This window comes from Myripristis murdjan, chromosome 18 (genome assembly GCF_902150065.1).
Source record: "Myripristis murdjan chromosome 18, fMyrMur1.1, whole genome shotgun sequence".
Classification (NCBI taxonomy): Eukaryota; Metazoa; Chordata; class Actinopteri; order Holocentriformes; family Holocentridae; genus Myripristis; species Myripristis murdjan.
The window spans coordinates 16,673,783-16,696,457 of record NC_043997.1 but is presented as its reverse complement, the minus strand read 5'-3'; the positions used below and the strand labels follow the sequence as shown (position 1 = coordinate 16,696,457).

The following is a 22,675-nucleotide window of genomic DNA, read 5'->3' as shown; positions in this document are numbered from 1 at the left end:
CACTGTGGAAAAAAAAATTGAACTAATACTGGCGGAACTTGGAGCGACTATCAAATTCAAACAAAACATTGTTCCTTGCTTTCTTTTGACCTGCCCAGTTTTCAAGATGTATATGTTAACAACATCCATCATCCAAGAAACGCTATTTTGGTAAGTTTATGTTTGCTCTTATGAGAAAGCACTCTCACTCTGATGTCTGTTCAAAAGAAAAAAAAAGTCCATTTGCTGTTGCCCAATATAGGCAACGGTCTTGCCTTAAAAGCAGAAATGTACATTTCAAAGGATGCACTGACTATATGAAAAGGTCTAGCATTGATTTTGCCACATAGCCAGACAGAGGAGACATTGCATGAATTTTGCTGTCCTTTAAAGAATGCCTTGTGTATTCCAAACATTTGAAAGAACAAGACCAAACTGCAATAATATAAACTCTTACGCTCCTTCAACTGAGTTATTATATACTTTAGGGCCAGACTGTTTAGCTTATGTCATTTTGCTGATACAGCTGAGGTATACATTAGAAGTGCGCCCTTCTTAAAATCAGTTTTATTTGGTTTATGTTAATAATTATCTGATTTGTGATCTTCCGTATGTTGAATTTAGAATAGTCTATTTACCCGAGCTCTTTGCAGACGTACGCCAAGTATATACTTTAATGAAATCTGTCTGCCCAGCCAAGTAGATGGACTGCAGCATGTGCAGAATCACGGATTGGCCTTTCAGAGCGGTCAGGAATTCCTGTGGAATCATAACCCCACACGCTTGATGCACTTCTTAGAAAGGACGGATTAAATTTAAAGAGGCTAGCTGAGCAAGTCTGCTCTATCTGCAGCTTGATTGTTGTCGTTCATTGCGAAGGTACCGAGAGGAGAAATGTCACTCTGGATTCTTGAAGCGATTGCATCGGTTCTTGAGTCTTTCATCTGTCGCCCAGCGCTCATAAAAATGGCAGTACTTTTTAGATTGATATCTCAAAACAAAATGAAGCTAGCAAGCAAAAACAAGTTAGATATAAGACTGTAGTAGCCTGTTACTTATGGCCTTCATTTCTTCTTTCCTGGTGTTTCACATTCAAATGCATCATTGTGATATTGTTTTTGCCTCATGCATGCTCACATTCATGTATAATGTAATACATAAAGTATACGCTCTGCACTATCTGACACAACACTGTGAAGTGCCTGCAGATGCACACATGCACAAGGCTATAAGGCTTCATTTTATTTGAGATGTGCACCTGAGCTAGCAGAGAGCTGAAGAGCAAACGGTTTTGTCAAGGTGAGCTAAAGGCGAAGTAAACATCCAGTGAGTTGCTCAGAGGTTCGTTTTCCTTTCAACCATTCACTAACTCAGGGCAGCAGTCAAATTGATGGGGTTAAAGGGCAGAAACAAAAAGTACCACTCACTCCAAACAAAATCAGACACACTGGGTGCATGAAATTTTAGCAAGTCAAAAATGGCGGCTTGTGTTCAGCAATATTCTGAAGCACATTGAGATGATGACCTACGATTGCATCCCCTTCGGTTGTAACCTTTTGTCCCATCTGACCTCAAATCCAAGTCTCGCCTGACACATCCATAGCCCAGAAGGGTCTGTGCATCTCAGAGTTAGTTTACAGTTTTTTTTATTTCTTCTTCTTTGGTCCTTTCACATGAGTTCAAGAGACTAAATAAAATAGTAACTTAGACTGAGTACATGCAACACGGTTACCCCTGCAAAATGTTTCCATATTTCTGTAGCTGGTGTTGAATGCACGTCTATGAATACGCAGACTGCTGTGAGTACAAAAGTTCAAATGTGCTGATCCCAGCTTACTAGTTTGAATCTCTTGGATGCTGCTCTACTCCAAACTGAGTGGTAATATAAAGTACATAAAGCGTAAACCTTGAAACGACTCACAAGGTGTAACTTCTTTCAGCAGGATTCAATAAAAGGGAAAATGTACACACAGAAGAGTTCGGACAGGGAAAATGTTTTGCCGATTGGCTATATTTGTCTCATCCATCATCGTGAGCCATAACAAGCCCAATTCCTCTTCAATTACAAAATATGACTCCAGAGAAAGTGCCCACTCTTTTAAACACTGGCTGAAACAGGAAATACATGTGTATATTAACCTGAGCTTTTGTTTAATTTCAATCTGTTGGACTGTTTCCATTAAAAAAGACCTTTGCAAATCCATGCCACCTTCATAAACTCTCAGTGTGAGCTCCAATTATGAAAATACTCACAAACCTTATTCTAATCTGTGCTCTTAAACAACTCCCCAAGTCCACCGTCTTAGTGTCTTTTCCCACTGTATCTTTGTCAATGTATTGTTGCAGCAGGATGAACTCGAGCTTATCTTCCAAATGCAACATTAGAGAGAGAGGAAATTGTGTGATGTAAAAACCTTATGAAAGCTACTAATCTGTGCAACTGTCTAAGAGGGATTATGCTTGTCAGGAGAGAAAATGAGCTCAAGCTGTTCATTTTCGAAGAAATGGCATTGCATTTATGTAATCAAATGGAACTAGCTCATAAGAGATCAATCACAACCCATGTTTGACCATTTGTAATGAAACGTAATGCAGCTGGATGTATCAAGGTCATTAATATTGCGCATAGACACATATTGTCCAACAGTGACTTTGATGCTTCTGCTTTTTTAATTAATTAATTTATTTATTTTAAACCCACCACCACCCCTTCTGATCAGAAGACAACCATTCGTGTTACTTTAACAATAGAAAAAACATATAAATACATACATATCTTTTTTAGCCTACTCTACGAAAACTACTACTCTTCAAAAAAAATCATCCTCAGTTTTTGTGTTGAATATAAATAGTTCAACTAAAGGTATGATTACATCAAGCACAACTGAATTTACATTTTTTTTTAAATTAAAATAAATACAATCTGTTTGTCTAGTTCTGCCTCTGTACCCCATACTTTTAGCCATGAGTGAAGTTCCACTTGAGTGTTATAGCAAACGATGTGAGCAAGCAATTCTATATCACCATTGCAGAATCTACACTATTTGAGACTATTTCAGACTCCATACGTTTGGCATCTGCAGGTAAAACTATGTTATATATTAATTAAATATTAAACATTAGTCTATTGCTGTTGTACAATAATTCATGTAAGGCATTAAAGAACAGGTGCATCAAAAACTTATAAATTAGTGCTTTTTTGGGAAAAGAGGTGTATAAAAGAGGTAAATTTAATTTAAATTCTTTTTTTTTTTTTTACTTTCAATGGACTGTGCTTCTGCACTGAAACAATCTGCCCATATGCCTCTGTCATTTGCCATATGACATTAGCTTATCATCATCATTCAAAATATCATTTACAAAAATTATCCCATCTTCAAACATTTGTTATATGAATGCTGGTTCCTTTTCTGTGAGGGTGTTTGAATTAAGCCATATTATCTGTTGAAACGTGTGATCTATTTTTTTCTGGAGGGTGATTTTTGCTAATGCAGCCAACCTTGTATGGCTTCACTCACAAAATTTGAATAGTACTTCCTTTTTAAGCCATTCAAAATGATTTGCCCTAAGCTTTTAAAAAGGCAAGTAAGTCATTCCTAAACAGAGGATGGGCTTTTTAATTAACCTGCCATAGAGCCATTCAGAGTTACAAATTTTCCAAGCAGTGATGATTTAAGGGTGATATTTAACAATGTACTATTCAACATTTGTACAGCTTCAAGCTGGTAATTATTACAAAGGTATGTTCATTTATTTATATCTAGTTTTCCATTCTAAGATAAATATTTTCTGTCCAAAAGCCTAATCACTACGACTTGGTATAGGTGTATAAGTATTTTCCATTGATTGATTGATTGATTGATTGATTGATTGATTTTGTGAGAGCTCACTTAAATTTTTGGGAGTATGAATTCCAAGGATGTATACATCGCCATCTGTCCATGTTACTGTCAATCAACAGCAGCTTTTGACCTGATAATACTGAGCAAATATCTAGCCCTAGGATTAGTCCTCACAAGGAGTTTTGACATGGCGACAGGAGGAAGCTTGAGTCATCCGTGTACATTGATATTTTTCCAACTAAACTAGAAATGATTGACCCTTGGATTTCGGCATTTGATCTGATTTTAAGTTCTAGTATTTCTATGGCAATAATAAAAAGATATTTAACACCACTGGATAAAGGTCTCAGAAAAGTGACCATACACCTAAGATTAAAATACATGACTTTAATCCATCTAATTCAAGAAGGTCCAAAATTGAAAAATGCAAGACATTTACAAATGAAATCTAGTCACAGCCTTTTTAAAAATGAGCTATAAATATCAGACTAGGTTTCTTTGTATTTTTTTAGTGTTCCATGGTCTCAAGTGTCTGTCTTGCATTATCAGCCATAAAACACCCATGAATGAAACCTGTTTGGTTACAATGTATAATATCAGAAATTATGGCTTTAATCCCAAGAGCTATATATTTTTCCAGTATTTTAGCATCACGGCATAGCAATGTTAGGGGCCTCCATTTTTTTTTTTTAATTTATTTATTTTTTTTTATTTTGTAAGGTTTCTGCTTAGTTCCACATAGCTAATCCCATAAAAATGGAATTGGGATCATGTCACCCATAGTGTTTGTGCAAACAGTCTGACACAGCTTGACGTCTTTGCGACTGTGTTTTTCTGGCATATTGCTAATGCCACCCTAAACATCAAGTTATGCAAGCCATTCAGCGATGGCTTATTGTTATCCTTAATGCACAGTTTTCTCTATCTGCTGTGACAATTCTCACTGATCTGTTGAAGATGTAGGTGTGTGCATTTCTCTGTTTGTACAGATGTGCATGTGTGTTTGTGTGGTGCCATGGGAGCTTAAGCACTTGAGAACAGTCAGCCCCTTCAGCGATGCACTTTAAATCCTCCACACCCACACTTGTCCCTTGTATTTATGTTGTATACATTCATTCTGTTTTCCTATTCCGCTTTTTAATCTCCATTGAGCCTCTCTCTTGCTGTTTGGGAACAAGTGGGGAAAAAATTGTTTGTAGCTGGATGCAAACAACAGAATTCATATGATAAACATTCACCGGATTCAATGCTACCATGATGGATCTTTGATCAAGGTTTTCATGCATGTAAGAGCTACACACATTACATAGCACTTAGGTACCAAATCAATACTAAACTCTTCAATAAAATATACCAAGATTAGCTTTTATAATTTCTATTTTGAAATGACTGCTTTGTTTTCTACCTGATGGTTACTGGCTGATGTTGCACTTGTAACTCAGTGCTCTTTATGTTTAAATACTTTAAGTTTCTGTTTACTTGTTCATGTTTATACAGTGCTTTTGAATAAAGAAGTGTGTGCTACCTGGAATTTCTGTTTTTGTTTTGGCATTGAATCAGGTATCGAAAACTTAATTTGTACAGCTACCAAAAATTCTGGTATCGTGACCTCTGTCTTTGTCTATACATGTGCAGTGCAGTTACCATACAAAGGTGCAAGAATGGCTTGTGGTTTGCACCTCTGTGTTGGTTATTTCATTACGTGTGACACCAATCATCAAAACCTTGAGCAAATCTCTTCGAACGCTATGTTTGCTGTGGCATGCCCTTTGTTTGAAATGGTATCATATACGGGTCCCAGCCACAATGCTTTTGATCCTCATGTCTTTCATTATTGAGGCTGCCTAAGCTTAAAGGTTAGAAAGGAAACTTGTGACTGTAAGGTTTCTGGGATAAATCCCTGGACCAGCATGGGAAAGAAAAGAAACACTTGATTCCTCCCACATCCACTGTCACATTGCTTCTGAACACTTACCTGCTGCCTGCTTCAATAGAGCTGCTCAGTGGCCAACAATAGAAGACTGGCCAGGCTATAGCCGCTCTGCAACTGTAGCCTTGGCTCATATGCTTCTTAGCAAGCTTCTGTATGTGAACAGTAGGATTGTACTGATAATTCTTCTCTGTGAAGTAGCTACAATGATCAGCACTCAGCACCTTTGAATGCTTTCTGGTTTTACTGAAGGGAAGCGCTGGTCAGTGAATCTCGTAGCTTTTTTTGTGTTTTTTTTTTGTGGGAGTTTTAAGGGTTGTTTTTTGTGCTGTGCCAGGAGACAGGCTGAATGAGAAAAGATAGATGCTGAGGCGCGCAGCTGGGAAAGATAATGAATGAAGTCGACCGTGGGCAGCGAAGACCATCACTAAAGCGTAATGGGTCCCAACAGAGGGACGGGAATATTGACCCGTCCGTCACTTTCTCACTTGCTCCCTCGCTCCCTCCCTCTCTTTTACAAATACACTCTCACCAATGTGTACACACCCCGGCACACACACATGCAATATGCACATAAAGCAAAAGGTGCCAACATCCAAGTTTGTGTATACACACACACACGCACACACACACATTACAGTCCAGTATAAGTCTGTGAAGTACTTCCTTTTCTCTCTTTGCCAGCTGAGTCAAGCTAACAACTGCTATGTAAGGAGAGAGAGAGGGAGAGAAAGAGAAATGGGGTGGGGTGGGTGTGGGGGGATGCACTTGGGACATGTTTACACTTTATAACTGAAAGCAATTGGAGAATGCTGACTCCCTGACAGGGACCATTTCTTCAAACATATGTGAACTGTGAAAGAACTCCATCGAGGTCCCCACTGGAGGATGCCATCTCCATTCTCCTTACTTGACTTACTTTGGGCAATTTTCTTTGATATGGATTCTATGGAAATCACTCACAGCAATTTGGAGTGTGGGAAAAAGATTCAGCACAGCCAATGCTATGAGCATATTTTCTCTCATGAACTTTTTAAAAACTGGCAAATCACTGTTCTTCCACTCGGTTGGTATCTTTCTCCTGATATAAATCAGTTGATTGAGTTCTGAAAGGGGACAGTGGTGCACACCAATTCTCTTTTATTACTCTCCAATGCGGACAAATCTGTCTAGCTTTGACAGCAACTACACTGTCCCTGTCTCAGAATACTGCCTGTTTTTTCTTTTTTTTCCTTCTTTTCTTTTTTTTTTTTTCTCTGTGTCTATGGTCAACGGACTGAGGGGACTCAACCCACTTATTGTCATCGGTGGCAGCGGTGGGATCAGCCGGCGATTATAGTGATTACAGTTTGTGCTTACATGGGGCTCTGGCGCTTTGTGCCACATCTCCCCTCGTCAGCTGGCAGTCTGAGCTCTAATCTGCCAGTTATAACAAACAGCAGACGAGGGAACAGGAGGAAAGGGCTATAAGGGAGGCAAGGCTGAATCGAGGATAAAAAGGGATGCTGGTGGCCAAATTGCAAATTTTTGCTTTTAGATTTTTTACAATCGTAACTTTGATGGAAGCTGATATTTGAATGATTGAATATCAATATATTTTTCTATGTGCTGTTATCACATGTCCAGTGTACCTTTGAGTTGCAGCAATGGCATCAAAGACATACAAATATTGTATTAAATTGGAACTGATGGCTCTGTAATAACCCGGATTATAAATTAATTTGTGCCACATACAGTTTATATTCATTTGTATGTGCTGGTCACACATATGGTTAATTGAATGTGATTTTAAGAAACTGTTGGGACAGAGATGAGCCTCAGTTCATGCTTTCTTCATTGTTTACCTGTGGAACTGAAATGCCTAGTGACAAAGAGCTGACAGCAAGCCGCCAAATATTTAGCCAGCAGTAGCTTCCGACCACCCGCTGTCTCCTTGCTCCCATAGTGCACTGCTCTATCTATGTGAGCCAATTATTCATTTACATATTTGAATCAATCACACCAAGTGAATCCATTTCTCTCTCCCCCTGCTAGTTCAAAGGGCCCCATCAGAGCCAAGTGCCTGATGAAATCCTGATTACCCCCCTAATTGGTAATTGTGAAGTCGCCGTGGCACGTGCTGTGGGCAGCTTCTCCCGCTATTGATTCCCTCCCACTCCGCCATTGATTTGCACTTAATATGTTTAAGTGAAATTATTTTTCCTCTGTTTTTTTTAATGCCTCTACAATATATGTGGAAGCTATAGGGCAACTCATTGGTAGCTGTTTGTGGCTTGCATGCAGAGGTAGAATGTGCAGCAGTGATAAAGGGGGGTTTGAATATGGGTCAAGATAGATAAGGCTGGGATTAAGTGTGCAATCCACATTGAAATGCATATTATGACGTTTAATCCCTCAAGAGAAAGTTATTACAAACTATGATTAAAATTCCCAATTTGGTTTTAGCTAAACTTGTTTGGCAAAAAGGAACATATATGCACGCAGGGCCATGCTTTCTGTGCAACAACAAAAAGACTAGACTAGAGTTTCTAAAAAACAAGGGTTTTTGAGATTGGCAAGAGGTTTAATCAGGAAAAAATCACAGATGACAGTTCCTAATAGATATATCATGTCTGCAAGAACAAATTGATTGTGTGTGCATGCACATGAACATGTACGCAAGAGTGTACCTCCGTCCGTTTGCAACACGTGCCAGCCTTTCGCTAACTCCCCCTCCTTTATCTGCTTGGTTTTCTAATTCTATGTAACATTCAGTCTTGACTTCTGTTTCCAACCTGCTGATTGCGAAACTGATGCTAAGTAGAATAAATTTAAAAGGATAGTGAAAGGAAGGGTCAAGAAACAAGAGGGGAGCCTCTGTAATTGTTTCCCAGTTTGATAGGCTTGACCCCTTCTTTATTTGACTGACATTTACCGCCTAGGAATTAACTCTTCATAGGGAGGGACAGGCCGCTAGACAGGTTTGCTGACTGGGGTGAATGAATGGCACAGGGTGTTGTGGAGGGGGCGTAGACAGTGTGAGGGTTCATGAACCCATAAAGCTGGGGTGGGAGCCACGCGGCGGACCATATCTCATTAAGGGGTCCGGCTTGAAATGAGATGGGCCCCTTTTTGCTGGTCCCTCACTGGTGGGATTGATTAGTCGGCAGCCAATCAATGTTAATTAAGGTGTAGGGAACCCTTTAATTGTGGCGTATGAATCATTGTGTCAGAGCTCGCCTTGACCTTCGCAAGACTTACACTGTGAACGGCCTCGCTGAGGAATAAATACCTTTTATATATTGCAAGATAATGGTAGTCGGTAAATGGGTATAAATTTGATGGACGATGATTCAGTATATAATGTAGCGAGCAGCAGTCGGCCTTATCAAGATCACATAGACAGTGGGTGTTGAACTAGAAGCAGCAGTGACCTTCATATCCTGCTTCTCCCTCCTGTAAACAGATGCAGAGCGCAAGCAGATCAATACTTGTCAAAACATTTAAGAGTTAATGTTGTAAGATAAGCTTTGCTATTACGTGTGGCAAGAGGCGCTTTGTGCATATGAAGCGGGGCTTTGATTGATGACTGCCAAAAACAAAACGGCAGATGAGAACACCACCAGCACCATAATTATATTTTTAATGAAGACCCACGTTTCGCGTTGGGGCTGATTTCGTACTCGGTTGATTGTGTCAGTCCCCTTCCACCACCACCGCCACCTTCACCAGCATTCGTCATGCAGCGATAACACCCCAAGTTCTGCACCATCTCAACTGTGGTTGTTTGTAGATCCGTGACATCCAACCCTCTTCCTCATCAGACAGATGATTTTACCGATGACAGCATGGCAATCAATGCTTACTGAACCTGAAAATGTGTGGACTTTATAATCTCTGCCACAGAATGAAATCCTTTCGACTTCATTAACCACACACTAAACATTTGGCTGATGTGTTATATCCCATGGCCATTCAATAGGCTGTGATTGTCTTCATTTTTGCTGGGATTTTTCTAATCAATTTGACCTTTCACCTGTCTTTCAGATGTAATAACCGGACCCAGTGTGCTGTCGTGGCCGGACCAGATGTGTTTCCCGATCCTTGCCCCGGAACCTACAAATACCTGGAAGTCCAATATGAATGCGTGCCCTACAGTACGTATGCTTTCATTCTTGAAACCCTCCTTGCACACTTGAAAATACTTCATGGAATTACATGCCCCCTAATGCTGTCATCCATACTCATTTCCTCTTAATAGCAGTGACACATCAATAAACTCTGTCAGCATGCATTCTAATAATGTTCCACATGCTCAAAAATACCATCATAAAAATATCATCCATTTTAGCATAATTGATTATGAAGCAGCGGTATGTCTTCAGACAACAAGTCATATCCTTGATCTGGAGAGATTGCACACTATAGGCAAAAAAAAGAAGCCATTGACAGCATTGCTGAAATGTGAGAAATGATACCAGGAGTGTTTACCAATTCCTGTGTATCTATTGTTTAGCAGCGGTTTAAGACAAAGCTGCTGTGTGTGCCTTATTTGATACGAGATTAACGCTCTATTCATTTTCCTTCATCCTTTTGCTATTGCTACATTTTGTTGTAAGTAACATTCTGTCGGTGCTCAGGATTTATTATGTGGAATCTGCACAGGTATTGTAATAATGAGCTGTCATAAGCAATAATATGATCCTGCTGTAGATTTTTTTTTGCCATGGAATGATGCTGCTTTAAATTGTATTGTCAACAGCTGGCAGAGAAGAAAAACAGTGTATATATTTTAATGCATTCACACACAGATAATGTAAGCTGCATTTCATTTTTAGATGGTACAGTACTTGTCACTGTGCTCTCATCAGCTCAGCTCAGCCAGTTCAGAACACAGTAACGTCTTTTAGAAAGTCATCTCTGAGAGAGTTTGCACAGTGGCACCAAAAGGCTGTTTGACTTTCCATCGGAATGAAACATACTTGTTGTGCTCGGTTCAGTTCAGCTCAGTGGACACCAGTTAATATTTGGACTGGTGAGGCGGTTCTTAACAGACTAAAATCGTAAAAAAAAAAGAATTTAATTAGTGAAGCGGGATGAAAACACTGCAAAGCTGTAAATGACTAGAGTGGAAATGGAACATTTGGGCTGGGAATGGAATGACCAGCATGGGGGGGGGCAGGATAAGCAGGCGCAGAGGAAGTCAAGGTGAGGCCAGAGGAAGTGCATTGCCATTACCATATGACCTTCTGCATTGTGTTATAAATGACCTTTGAAGCGGGATGGTAAAATCACAACAGTCATGGCTTTAATAATGACTGCCAAAACTGTAGCATATGCTGTGGCGTGATTGGAAATGATATAAGCTTGGGATTATGTGGTGTGGGGGATGTGCTTTTGCAGTGTATATACGCTTCCTCCGACCGAATTCTAACATTTTCACTCAAATTAAGCGTCTTTTTAACTTTTAATGTTCTTAGAGGCGCGCCGTGATAGTCTGACTGACAGCAACTTTCATGTAGTACAGTAATAACTGCTGTGATCCAGGGCTGACAGATGGCTGTTTTATCCCCAACCCTTTGCAACATGCATACTCTACTATCTCACCTGACACCCACCCAGTGTCAGTGTCCTGCGTCTCTGCCACAACAAACAAACTCTGGCTTCTGTAATGTACATGAGACACCATCCATAAGCTGTGAGTTAGTATTACTATGCAGCCTTCATGTAGATATGCACTGGATGTGTTTTTCCTTTTTTACTCCAGTCTAAAAAAATATGTTATCCCTTACCTCTTTACTTTTCCGCTATCGTGCTAAAACAACTTGAACACAGTGTGCCGATCAAACTAGCGAAGCAAGACCCCCGTCAGTTGTGTGTATTGCGCTTGGTACTTCTCTACCCCCCGCCCCTCCTCCCCAGCATGCCTGATATGGGCTTTCAAACAATTAAACTCTTAGAAAAGCTCTTGAAATGTAGCATTGGTAAAATGTGTTGTGCATTTCTGAATAAAATGGGCCTCAATGTTTTCATCAACTCATAACTGGAACCTGGCTTCCAGAGAAAAGCATTTTTAGCAACTTTGTGTTATTCCTCCATGGTAATATTTGCTGTTTTTTTTTTTTTTTTTTTTTTTTTGCAGCATCACTATTGGTTGCCATCCTTTTTTTTTTTTCTTTTTCGCCTCTTTTGCAAGATCCAATGAGTTTTGCTGAATGAGAGCCATTTGAGTGTGTAATCTTTGTGACAGCACAGTGGATCTTCTTAACTCCTCAATGAAGCAATCACACTGTCTCAGCTGGAGCAGGCCACATTCAGAGGCAGTGCTCCTTGTTTGTGTATTGTTCACACAGTTGATTAACGCTACCTGCCTGGCATAATAATCACTAACCTCTACTGAGTTTCCATCATTGGACTCCTCATGTTGAGACCTCTCAAAGTGGGGTAAATAGGTCTGATTTGTTTGTTTATTAATAGGCGGCAAATAAGCATGGAGTTATATTAGGAGCGGGGTATGGTTCGAGACATGCCAGTTTAGTGGCGGATGGGTTTTTGTGGAGGGGTTCATAACACAAGCCTCCTTCCCAAGTTCTTGAGACAGAGACTTGAGGATTTGAGTGTCTAATAAGAGGAGCAGCCACCCATGACTTCAGCTCTCCATCAATGGTGGAGTCTTGACTCTGTATTCTACTGACAAGCTTTCTCTCTCAAGCCTAATGCTCTTTCTCCCCTCTAAGTCTAAGTTTCACTTACTTTTTGCACTTTAAACTCTCTCTCTCTGTCACTCATTTGCCCTTTTTTTTCCTATATCCTGTTATTTGCACCCTCAATTATCTGTCTGTCCTTTTCCTTTCCTCTCTCTTCCTGTTCTCTGCTATCCCTCCTCCCCAGTGGAAGTTTTCTTCTACATTCTGATTTGGGAGCTTCTTCTCTGTCAGGATAAGTTACAGCTCTCCTCTCTGTCTCCCCATCAGCCGGCGAGATTGTGCCATCAGATTCGCCTGTAATAACAGCGGAGAAAGGCGCTAAATCGATGGACACATGCTGTGGTTACAATATTGATTTTATTAATTTGCAATTTGATCCGCTCCATCAATTGTAATGGGAAAATGTTCCAACAGTTATCACCAAGAGTGCCAGGGTTCGCCTGTGTAGTGTGGCAATGTCACAGCACAAGGCAATCCATCATGTTTTCATTCGAGCCGCTGTCTGAATAATCATTCGATATGAGGTATGTGTTGTTTCTTGTATGAGGATGTAGCATCATATTGAAGAATGAGCACGGTGAAATCGCACGGAGGTAATATAGAAATTGATACGTACTGTATTCCAAATACCCTCACTTCGAAGATAAAACTAAATAAGATTTGCTCGTATTTATTCTTGCAACCCATTACAAGCTGAAGTTGATTCATTCGGACATCACACTAGTTTCCTCCCATGCTACAGCGCTCTCGCACTTCTCGGTAGCAGCGCAGTGTGTGCATGCTCCCCCATGCACTTTACAGATTAGTAAGGCTACCCTCAGGCGTAAGTGATGTGCCGACCCTTTATGATGACTCATAAACATGACTCTGCTCCGATGGCGGACATCTGTCTCTGCCCCGCCCTTTCACCTTGACTTCCCACGGCTCACTGGAGATATGCCTTTCTATTCTCTTAGTGCCCTATTAAAACCTTTTCTCTCCCTCTCTCTGCCTCTCTCTCTCTCGTGTGCCTTGTTTCTCTCCATTTTACTTTCACTTAAACAAGCCTGTCTCAGAAGTCAAGCTCATCCGAGGTCAACACAGCTGCCCCCCACCCAGTGCTCTTCCCCACCCGTGTTCTTTCTCAACTGTAATGAAACACACGAGGCCCTTAGTGGCCTTCCAAATTCTTCACTAGAAGGCATCTTCAAACCTGGTTCGCTACTGTTGTAAGAGACTTTTTTTTTTTTTACTAACAGCTTGCTGCTACACTTCTCAATCTGCTTCCTTTCCCTCCTCTCCCTCGACTATTATGACTAATTAGATGTGCCTTTGCATGTAGTTTCCATGGCAAATTGACTGATCTCAGTCCAGGCGAGCGGTCAAACCCCCCATCCCAAAAATCCGGTAGGGGGTAATTACACATCCTTTCAGGAAACCTTTTTGTTCAGCTCACTATGCAAAATGGGATATTTCAGTATTAATGGAGGATGAGTTAGAGAGGAAGTGAGGGACAAGGGGATAGAGAACAAAGGAAGAGAACCTGCCGGCAATCTATAGCCATACATAAGCCGCTGGTTCCCCCCACTGTTTGTAGCTAATAAAGACAATGTAAAATTCTGTGTTGCACAGTGGGATGCAGCTCAGCCCTGTCAGACATGGCTCACACTCAGGAAGCAAAGCCAAGACATATAATCATGTAATCAAGTCTTCGATTTGAATCGAATAATATAATCCTTACCTATAGCTCACAGAAACTTGCCTTGCAATTACCTAAGTTTTAATTTCCAACATATCTAATTGGTTTTTAATTGATTTTGCATGGATATGTAATCAATCTCTAATAACACACCTAACAGGTTCAGGGGCCCCTAATCAAATAAAGGGGCAGATTGCTTTGGCACGTTTTACTCGGCACCTGCTACCAATCCCTGTCCTTCTGCGTTGGCAGGTGAAACCATGAAATTGATGCTCTACACATGGCTATCACTTACAATGCAGCTTGGGCATAATGTGGTGTGATTACAGGCACCATTATGCAGTGGTCACACCTACGGTAAACACCACCTGTGTGACCAGGGTGGGACTTTATGGCTCTAATGGGAACATTGTGATTGGTTATGCACCTCAAGTCTGTCTGGTTGGACTGTTTTTATGTTGGTACACGCATCAATTTCACATTATTTTTAAGAAACAAGAGCTCAGCTTCCATTGAAAGATGAATCTGCTTTCATATTTGCATACACTCATCATTCAGACATCATCAACCAACTGCCTTAAAAACACCCAAGCAGTTCTCTTTGCCTTGTGGATAATCCTCCGCAACATTTTTTTAAGCTACTTCAAGTGTTGATCACTCCGTTTGATGCTATCAGTAAATCTACTAAGCAGATTGCAGGGAAGTGGCTTTTTGCCCTTGAGCTTTCCCATCCACATTCATCAGACTTCGTGTGGGAATCAACACCACGACAGCAGATATATCATACAACCACACCCTCCTCGCTACCCACCGAAATGCCAGTGAGCATTAAACCTGCTTGATCAGGGACTGAGGGGCAGTTTTTTTCCCTTTCCCACCTGAGCAACCAGCTCCACATCACCCAACTCGCCAAGAGGGAATTTAATGCCATCTCATCATTCACTTGACCACTCCCTAACCCACACAGCAAGCTCTGGTGGCGCGCTGTCGCCGTCTCATACAGCAGATCCACACGGATGCAATGGACTGAATTCACTGAGATAGATCTTGTAATACCACAGTCATCACTTTTGATCTGTGCCCTGCAGCACCTTCATGCTTTGCTAGGGATTAGCTTGTACGTTTTGAAATGTCTATTCATTTATCATAGGTCTCTATACGCTCTCGTTGCACCCCCGCACTGCATTGGTTGACAGCCGGAGTGGGAAGTGAGGAAGTGGCGGCACTTGTTTACTTCATTATTAGCACTTATTAAAAGTGCCAATATGAATACATATCAAGATAAATTAAAAATATAATTATGGTATCATAGAGTGGACCTGGTTGATTAAATATAGAGTAAAGTAGCATTGCAGTGATACATTACCTGCTTGTGATATGCTTACATAATGGGTGGTTTTATGCATACAATACAATCATAGTATATGCAGTGACATAGTACAGGGAATGGGGGCGATTTCGGAGGATATAAACAGTGTTCTTTTTTTTTTATTCTAGTATTTTCCTAGTTGAGAGATGAGGTTCTTGCACTGGAAGTCTGTGATTACCAGTGTGTATAAATGATGGTGTGAAAAGAGGTGAATCTGGACATGTAGAAATGGGTTTCCCTCACTAATAGCTGTATAAGCTTGTGCAGTCGATCAGGTTCTTGTTCTGTTGTCTGGCCTCTTTCGATAAAATGAGCAAAGGAACATCTTGTCTCGTTCACGGATATGGACACACATGAAAATATGCACATTCAAACTCTGTTCAAGTAAACGCTCACGCATGCTCACGAACACATGAACACTTATGTAATGCAAGCAAAACTTTGTTTTTTCCACCAGCTCCCAACACCAGCCAGGAGCACCCACACACACATGCAACCCCACACACACACCGACAAACAAAACACTTGTTGGGATGCCAAATGTCGAGGATATTGCACTAATTAGAGATTGGTCTCTTCGGGGGGTCTCTCTTTTTAATGATCACCCCAATAATCAAAGCTCCTTTCCCATTTTCTTTTCTTTTTTCCTTCCTTGTTCACTGCTGCTCCAGCACGTCCAGCCGAACACTAGAATAAATGCCCCTGTTCGCTCTCCTCCCTCACCATTCCCCCATCTCTCTCCTCTCCTCTGCAATTTCAAGGTCCTTGGAAATCAAGACATATTTTAAGAGGTGCAATTAGGTTATTTCTGCTCCAGTTGCGGCTATGTTCCTCAAAAATGTATTTAATTCTGTTTTGCCTATGCGGTACTTGTCTTTTCTCCCTCAGTTGGTTGGTCCCGCGTGGGTAGCGGGTTGGATGGGCGCCAAGTCCTTGCACCTGTCCCTCAAAGAGAGACAAACAGTTACACACACACACATACTGTAGGCACAAGCACATATACATGGCTCCCTGCATTGTCAAGGTTATAAGATAGCATAGCTTCTTCCCAGCAGGAGTGGGAGAAAAAAAAGCACGATGGAGACAGAGAAGAGACACAGGGGAGGAGATAGAATAAGTGGGAGAAGGGGGCGCAGAGAGAGCAAGCAAGAGGTTGAAAGAAAAAGAGCGCTGGTGAGAAATGGAACCTGTAATGATGGTATGGGGGACCCTGAGAGCCTAAAGAGGGAAATGATAGGGGAAAAAAAAGATGAAGAGAGAATACAGAGAAAGAGAGATGGTCGCCTGCCTGTCCTCCCCCATCCTTAGGCACATGCTATTCAAAGGCCCGTAATTTGTGTCATTAATTAACAAGCGGTGGAGGGTGGAGTTCAGGGGTTTGCACGCTGCAACTCCTTGGTTCAGAAAGAGGGAGGGCAAAAAAAAAGACAGGGAAATATGACAAAAAATATTGCAGCCATTCTGCCATGAATCTCTATTAGCGGCTAATGATACCATTCCGACACCTCTCAACCATTAGTGTGAAATTGGGAAGCGTTAATTATTGAAATGAAAATCCATACAGCTGCCGCTCACATGACAGGGTTGGTGCTCACATCAGCTTAAAGGCCCCCATTGTTCACCACTCAGCATGAGTCTTAAATAGAAAGTAGAATACAATGAGTATTCAGAGTGATTTCTGAGGTGAAAATTATGGTTGAATTTATGCATTGTCTGCGCAAATATAGTATTGACTATGCAGTTTGCCATGGAAACTACATACAATAGCGATGTCTTTGCATGTCCTAGGTTATGGCTGTGCAACAACAGGGTGCTTGAATCCAACATGCAATGATAGCAGCTAAATAACATGTAAAGGCATGGAGGTTTAATAATGTCTGCTTGTGTTATTGACACCGACAAACTTGACTTACATGCGAAGAGGCAAATGCATTTTTAGCGTTTAATGTTTTGATAGTAATGAACAGCTGCTGCATGATTTGGAATAGAGAGCAACACATTGTGCCCAATGCTGTTACCATGGAGACAGTAATAATTCTCTTAGATGGAACGCATAGGTTGCCTATGCAGCTTATTTGATTTGGTATGGCAGCTTGACCAATTAGGTAAGCTACAGAAGAGGGCCATGTGGCTGTTTCCAGCGTGGTGTGTTTGGCACGGTGAACTGTGCAACATCCAAATGGTTAAAATCTGCACACACACACACACACACACACACACACACACACACACACATGGCCTCGTTGAAATACAGTTCTGCCTAAACCTGCTGAATGGTGGCCAGGAAATGTGTCTTCTTATACCACAGCCTGGTAATAGGGCTGGGCGATATGAACAAAATCAAACACTCCGATATCTTTGACTGAATAACTCTATCGATAATGGGACGATGACTATTAGTGCTTTCATCAAATATGTAAACATCAGAGATTTTTGATAAACAATCACCCGTAATGTAGATATGACAATGGAATGCCTAGACCAGTCTACAAAGTAAGGGAATTCCTTTACTGTACACAGAAAAGACAACACTTATGCTAAATGATGATATTATGATATGCAGAATATAAGACGATAAGTAACATGAGGGTAGATATCATCTTGAATACAATATCGACATAGTATTAATATATCGCCAGCCTTACTTGGTAGCACACCTAGTTCTGACTTTAATACAACCACACAGCAAGAATAAATTGATAATACAGTATATAGACACATCATACATATATATATATATACTAGACATACAGTACATCAACAACAAATGATTGAATAAAATTGTCATTGTGATGAATTAGGTTTTCAATTTGCGGTCAAGAAGTCAAGATTTATAAAAGCTGCTTTTCTAGTCCTATACTTTTTTTTTTTTTTTTTTCAGATGTAAATAGAGCTATCCAGCTTTGATTCTTTGCACTATGAAATCAGCAGGCAGTCAAAACGTGTTGCTAGAAATATCGTAGCTGCAGTGGATAGTCAAGCTAATATTTATGAAAACATGTCGCTAGGAAATCAATTCTGTGCTCATACACGGTTTGGTGTGTAAATATATGGTATGAAGTGACAGCTGTTGAGAGGAGACTGTCTTACTGAAAGTTCGGAGTAACATTACCTTTAAAAAGGCTAAAATTGATTGATGCACACTCACTACTAATCATCTCAGTACCCCATTCAGTCTTTTGAAGTTTCTCTTATTGAAGCGCGGTATGTTGAAGAAGAATGCGATCGCTTTACCCTCGTCATCATCAACACAAGTCAGCGGGGTATTGCCACGCAACGCATTTTTATAAACCTTCATATGATCTCTAAATGAGCAGACCGCAGAGAAAGAGCTATTATCTTTGCCCTTAGCCATTATGAAAAAACAGATAATAATGTACAGTAGAAAGCGCTGTGGGGCACAGCATAGACTGGGTACTGTGCATAACCCTCCATATGCTGTGTGTCCTGAAAGATCAGGACTGGGATTTATCAAGCATTTCGGAGCAGAAGGACAGACCTTGGATCATTTTTGTCGCATACAGTCTAATGAATTAGAGGGTTGAGGGGCTATTTTGTGTGCTCCCAGAGGATGTAAGCCCTTTTATGGAGGCCAGATTGGCTCTGAAAGGACATTTATTTTTCTATTTGTGTGTGTGTGTGTGTGTTTTATTTTTCTTTGCAGTCCTCTCAAATATGAGAACCGGAAAGAGAGAGAGGGAGGTAGAGAAAGACAGGGAGAAGAGGGAGAACAGAAAAGAAAAGAAAAGAGATGAGAGGATGAGCGAGCTGAGTGCTTTTTAGTGACTCAATGACAGCCGTGACCAAAATCGTATTAGGGTCACAATGGGGGTGGTGGGGTGGGGTGGAAAAGCTTTTCAAATGAATCAATTCTCCATCTCGCTCCGCTTCCCCGCCGACCCGCTTCCATCCGCGACGCAGTAAACTTGGATATCCGGGGCACGTAGCGAAGGTATAGCTCAGCTCATAGGTGTAGTCAAACCCGACTGAACGCCAGATGAGCAAATTGGCTTGAGTGATCTGAGGAGTGACCTTGGTTGCATCCAGCTGCATATTCTGTCCAAGCACAAGTGGGATGAGACACGTAACTGTTGCCCCGGGAGCGGCTTATTTCCATGTCAGGGATTTTCTCCACATCCTTTACTCCCTCCACACACCGCCTCCTCCAGCGATCGCGTCTTATACCACTTCTCACATCCCCACTGCTAATGCCTTTTTCTATAGATCATTACCCTCCTTTCCCCTCGCCACTGTTAGCGATCGCTCAATCAGGAACGCTGGCTGCCCCACGGTCCCTGTTGTGCGGCCGCGGCTCATGGGAGGTGAGGAGCCTTCGATCGAGGAGGGTTGACTGTTTACCCTGATTTGGTCTACAAGGTCCACATGCAGTTCTGACTTATTGACAGATGTGAGTTGTCAGCAATGGTGATTCAGATGTAGCCCAGAGCTATTGTTTTCGTGCCTCGATATGGACTTTCGGCATTTCACCGACAGCTAGAACGACGGTCTTTGATGAGGTGCCACACTGTACCAGTGTACAATCTTATGATCCGACAAGCACTGCCTCCTCGTTGAAACCCCCCTTGCCCGGTATTTCTCTTCCTCTCTTATTTTTCAGGGTTCATACGATCATGGCAAACCTAGAAAAGTCAAGCAAGTTGGAAAGTACAATTCCCAGCCCCTCAAAAAGTAATGCAGAATTTTAAAGTTTTGGAAAAGTTATGGGCGTCTGACTAAAGCAGCATCAGCTCAATTGGAGTTTGATTGACCAGTTAAGAAATATATGAGTTTAGAACCAATGTGGCCTCGCTTTGTGATTTCCCTTATGCACGTTCATGCATCAGTTTGTCTCACTCAGACTGATTGCAAATTTGTTATTTCAGCATTGTCTGTAATTAAAAAAAAAAAAAAAAGAAAAAAGTTACTCATTGTTTCTTCTTAATATAGACAGACTTTCACAACATAAATACTGTGAAAACATGCCTTTTTAATTGTAAAAACAGTTTCTTTGGTTTGTGGAATCTATGGAGAAAAGATGGAAAAGCATTTGTCAAAACGTCTGCAAACCCTGTCCTCTGCTCTCTCTCCCTTCACTAATATCATTCAACCTCATTCCCTCATTCCACTGGCCAACCCACCTCACTGTAATATTGTTCTCCTCCTCTAATAAACTTCCCTTTTTTCAACCTTTACCCCTCCTCCCCCAGCCACCTCCATACCTCACTCTGTTGCACTCTCCATTTGGAGGAGAGGGCTCTTGTAAGCCCTAGTAACAGAGGTTAATCCTCTCTTATTAGAACCAGGATTATGGGGATGGAGGGGACAGAAACAGGCGTGCCGGGTGGATGCCTGTCCTGCCATAAACCCCCACCAGTGGGAGAGACCAGTGAAATGTCATGAAAGGCACACAAGCATGTCCACTCTAGGTAGTTTATCATGACACACAGTGTAAAGAGGTAAATGTAATAGCCTTTTGCAGTCTTTTGACAGATCTACAGCATGATTGGAAACCTAAAAGTCAAATTTCACTCACATCAAGGTTTATACACCACAAATACTGGCAAATATCGACGTACAAGTAGTAGTAGTGAATGCTGTTTGTTTTTAAATGCGCCACTTGGCTTAATTCATGTCAAGAAAACTGTTGAGTATTGCCTTAAGACATAATGTTCAGAACAGCTGCAGTGAACAATGTGAATTGGCTGCCGGTCTTGACAGCGTCTGATAGCTGAGGGGGGCATATGCTAATAATCATTAGCCTCATCAGTCTGTTCAGGTCATAAATTACAAATTATTAGTTTGAGACAAGAGCAATGTGTAGTGTCAAACATTCCAGTTATGTGCATGTGGAGCACCTTTTTCACTCAGTGTACTTTAGATTGAAAACCTATAACGCAAATACACATATGTTTAACTTGTTTTAATGGCTTTGACTGTAAAAAAAGTCATCAACCATCCATCACTGGGGAAAAAAATACATTTTGCGTGATGTAAATGTGAATTAATCTATCTTTCTTTTACAGGCTCATGTGATGTTGCACTTTTTTTCCCTCTTCCAAAAAGCCTATGATTGAATGTTTTGTGTGTCTGTTCCACTAACCTCATGTTCTTCTTGGACTGTTGTATGACTGTTTTAACTGACAATAAAAAAAAGGCTCTTTCCAATTATCACATCATTAATCTGTTTCTTTATTTCTCTTTCTTTCTCTCCCCTTCATGCCTAAAAATAGAAGTGGAACAAAAAGGTAACTAAATGCCAACTACTTTTATTCACCCGCGTTTCACTCATTTGGGTATATGCTCCTCTTTTTGGTGAAGGGTTGCTGTATTAGGGGTTCAACATCAGTTTTTTGTTCCATTACTACTTGTTTATTGTATGCTTCATCGGGGTGATTGAACATGTCTTTCATGGGGGAAACTGAATTTGGTTTGGGAGGGGGGAAAAAAATTAATGAGGAATTATTGATCAAACTGTTTTTCTTCCAAATTCATTCAAACTGGAATGTTATTTTGGTAGTGCAGGCGGCATAAGTCAACATGTTGAATATTCCACGGGGCCAATTAGATTTAAAATGATTACGAACCTGCCTACATTCACTGCTCATCAGCGATGTCAAAGATTGTCAGGACTGGCTGCTCAACACCACAGATTTCAACATCGCCATGCAGAATTTTTATGCGCAAGATGATGATGGACCAGCTCAACTATGAATTAATTTAACCCGGGAATGTTTTTATTTCCTGTAATAACTGAAAATTATTCTAGTGCTGCTTTATCAGCTGCATAATATTAAGGGGCGAGGGTATGGAGCAATCAATAGCTTGTCCAATAAGCTGTCAGCATTTTTGATTATAGCTCTAACATGATGATCGCTATAACCTTCCGGGACTAGCTAGTCAATATTGGAGACAGATCATAGACGCTCATATTCATAACTTATCGACTCTGCATGATGCCGCGGAACAGATGCTCGGGTTTCACTTGTGCCCCCAAAGCATTGTATTTGTCATGTAACCTCTTTTTTATTTCTGTTGGAAAATTGCCAGTAAGCCTCTTTATAGGAAGTTAATCATTGAGGGTTGGATTGAAATCAAAGGTGGAATTGACATGGCTGAAAAAAGCAGCCGTGAATTCTACTTTAAAACTTATGTGACAAATTCTGAGTCTCATAAAAGTTTGAAACTCTGAAT

The 22,675-nt window shown here is 40.9% G+C and overlaps 1 protein-coding gene across 4 annotated transcripts in view; it reads left to right on the top strand.

Moving 5' to 3' along the window:
- Nucleotides 1-22,675, top strand: part of LOC115376785 (adhesion G protein-coupled receptor L3) — a 209,142-nt gene that overhangs the window by 97,239 nt on the left and 89,228 nt on the right. For 3 of the 4 annotated variants that reach the window (XM_030076550.1, XM_030076549.1, XM_030076551.1), the window contains exons 5-6: nt 9,778-9,887; nt 21,715-21,729. In XM_030076550.1, the coding sequence (XP_029932410.1) occupies nt 9,778-9,887; nt 21,715-21,729 (125 nt within the window). The remainder of the gene's footprint in view (nt 1-9,777; nt 9,888-21,714; nt 21,730-22,675) is intronic. The other variant, XM_030076553.1, reaches the window with a different exon arrangement.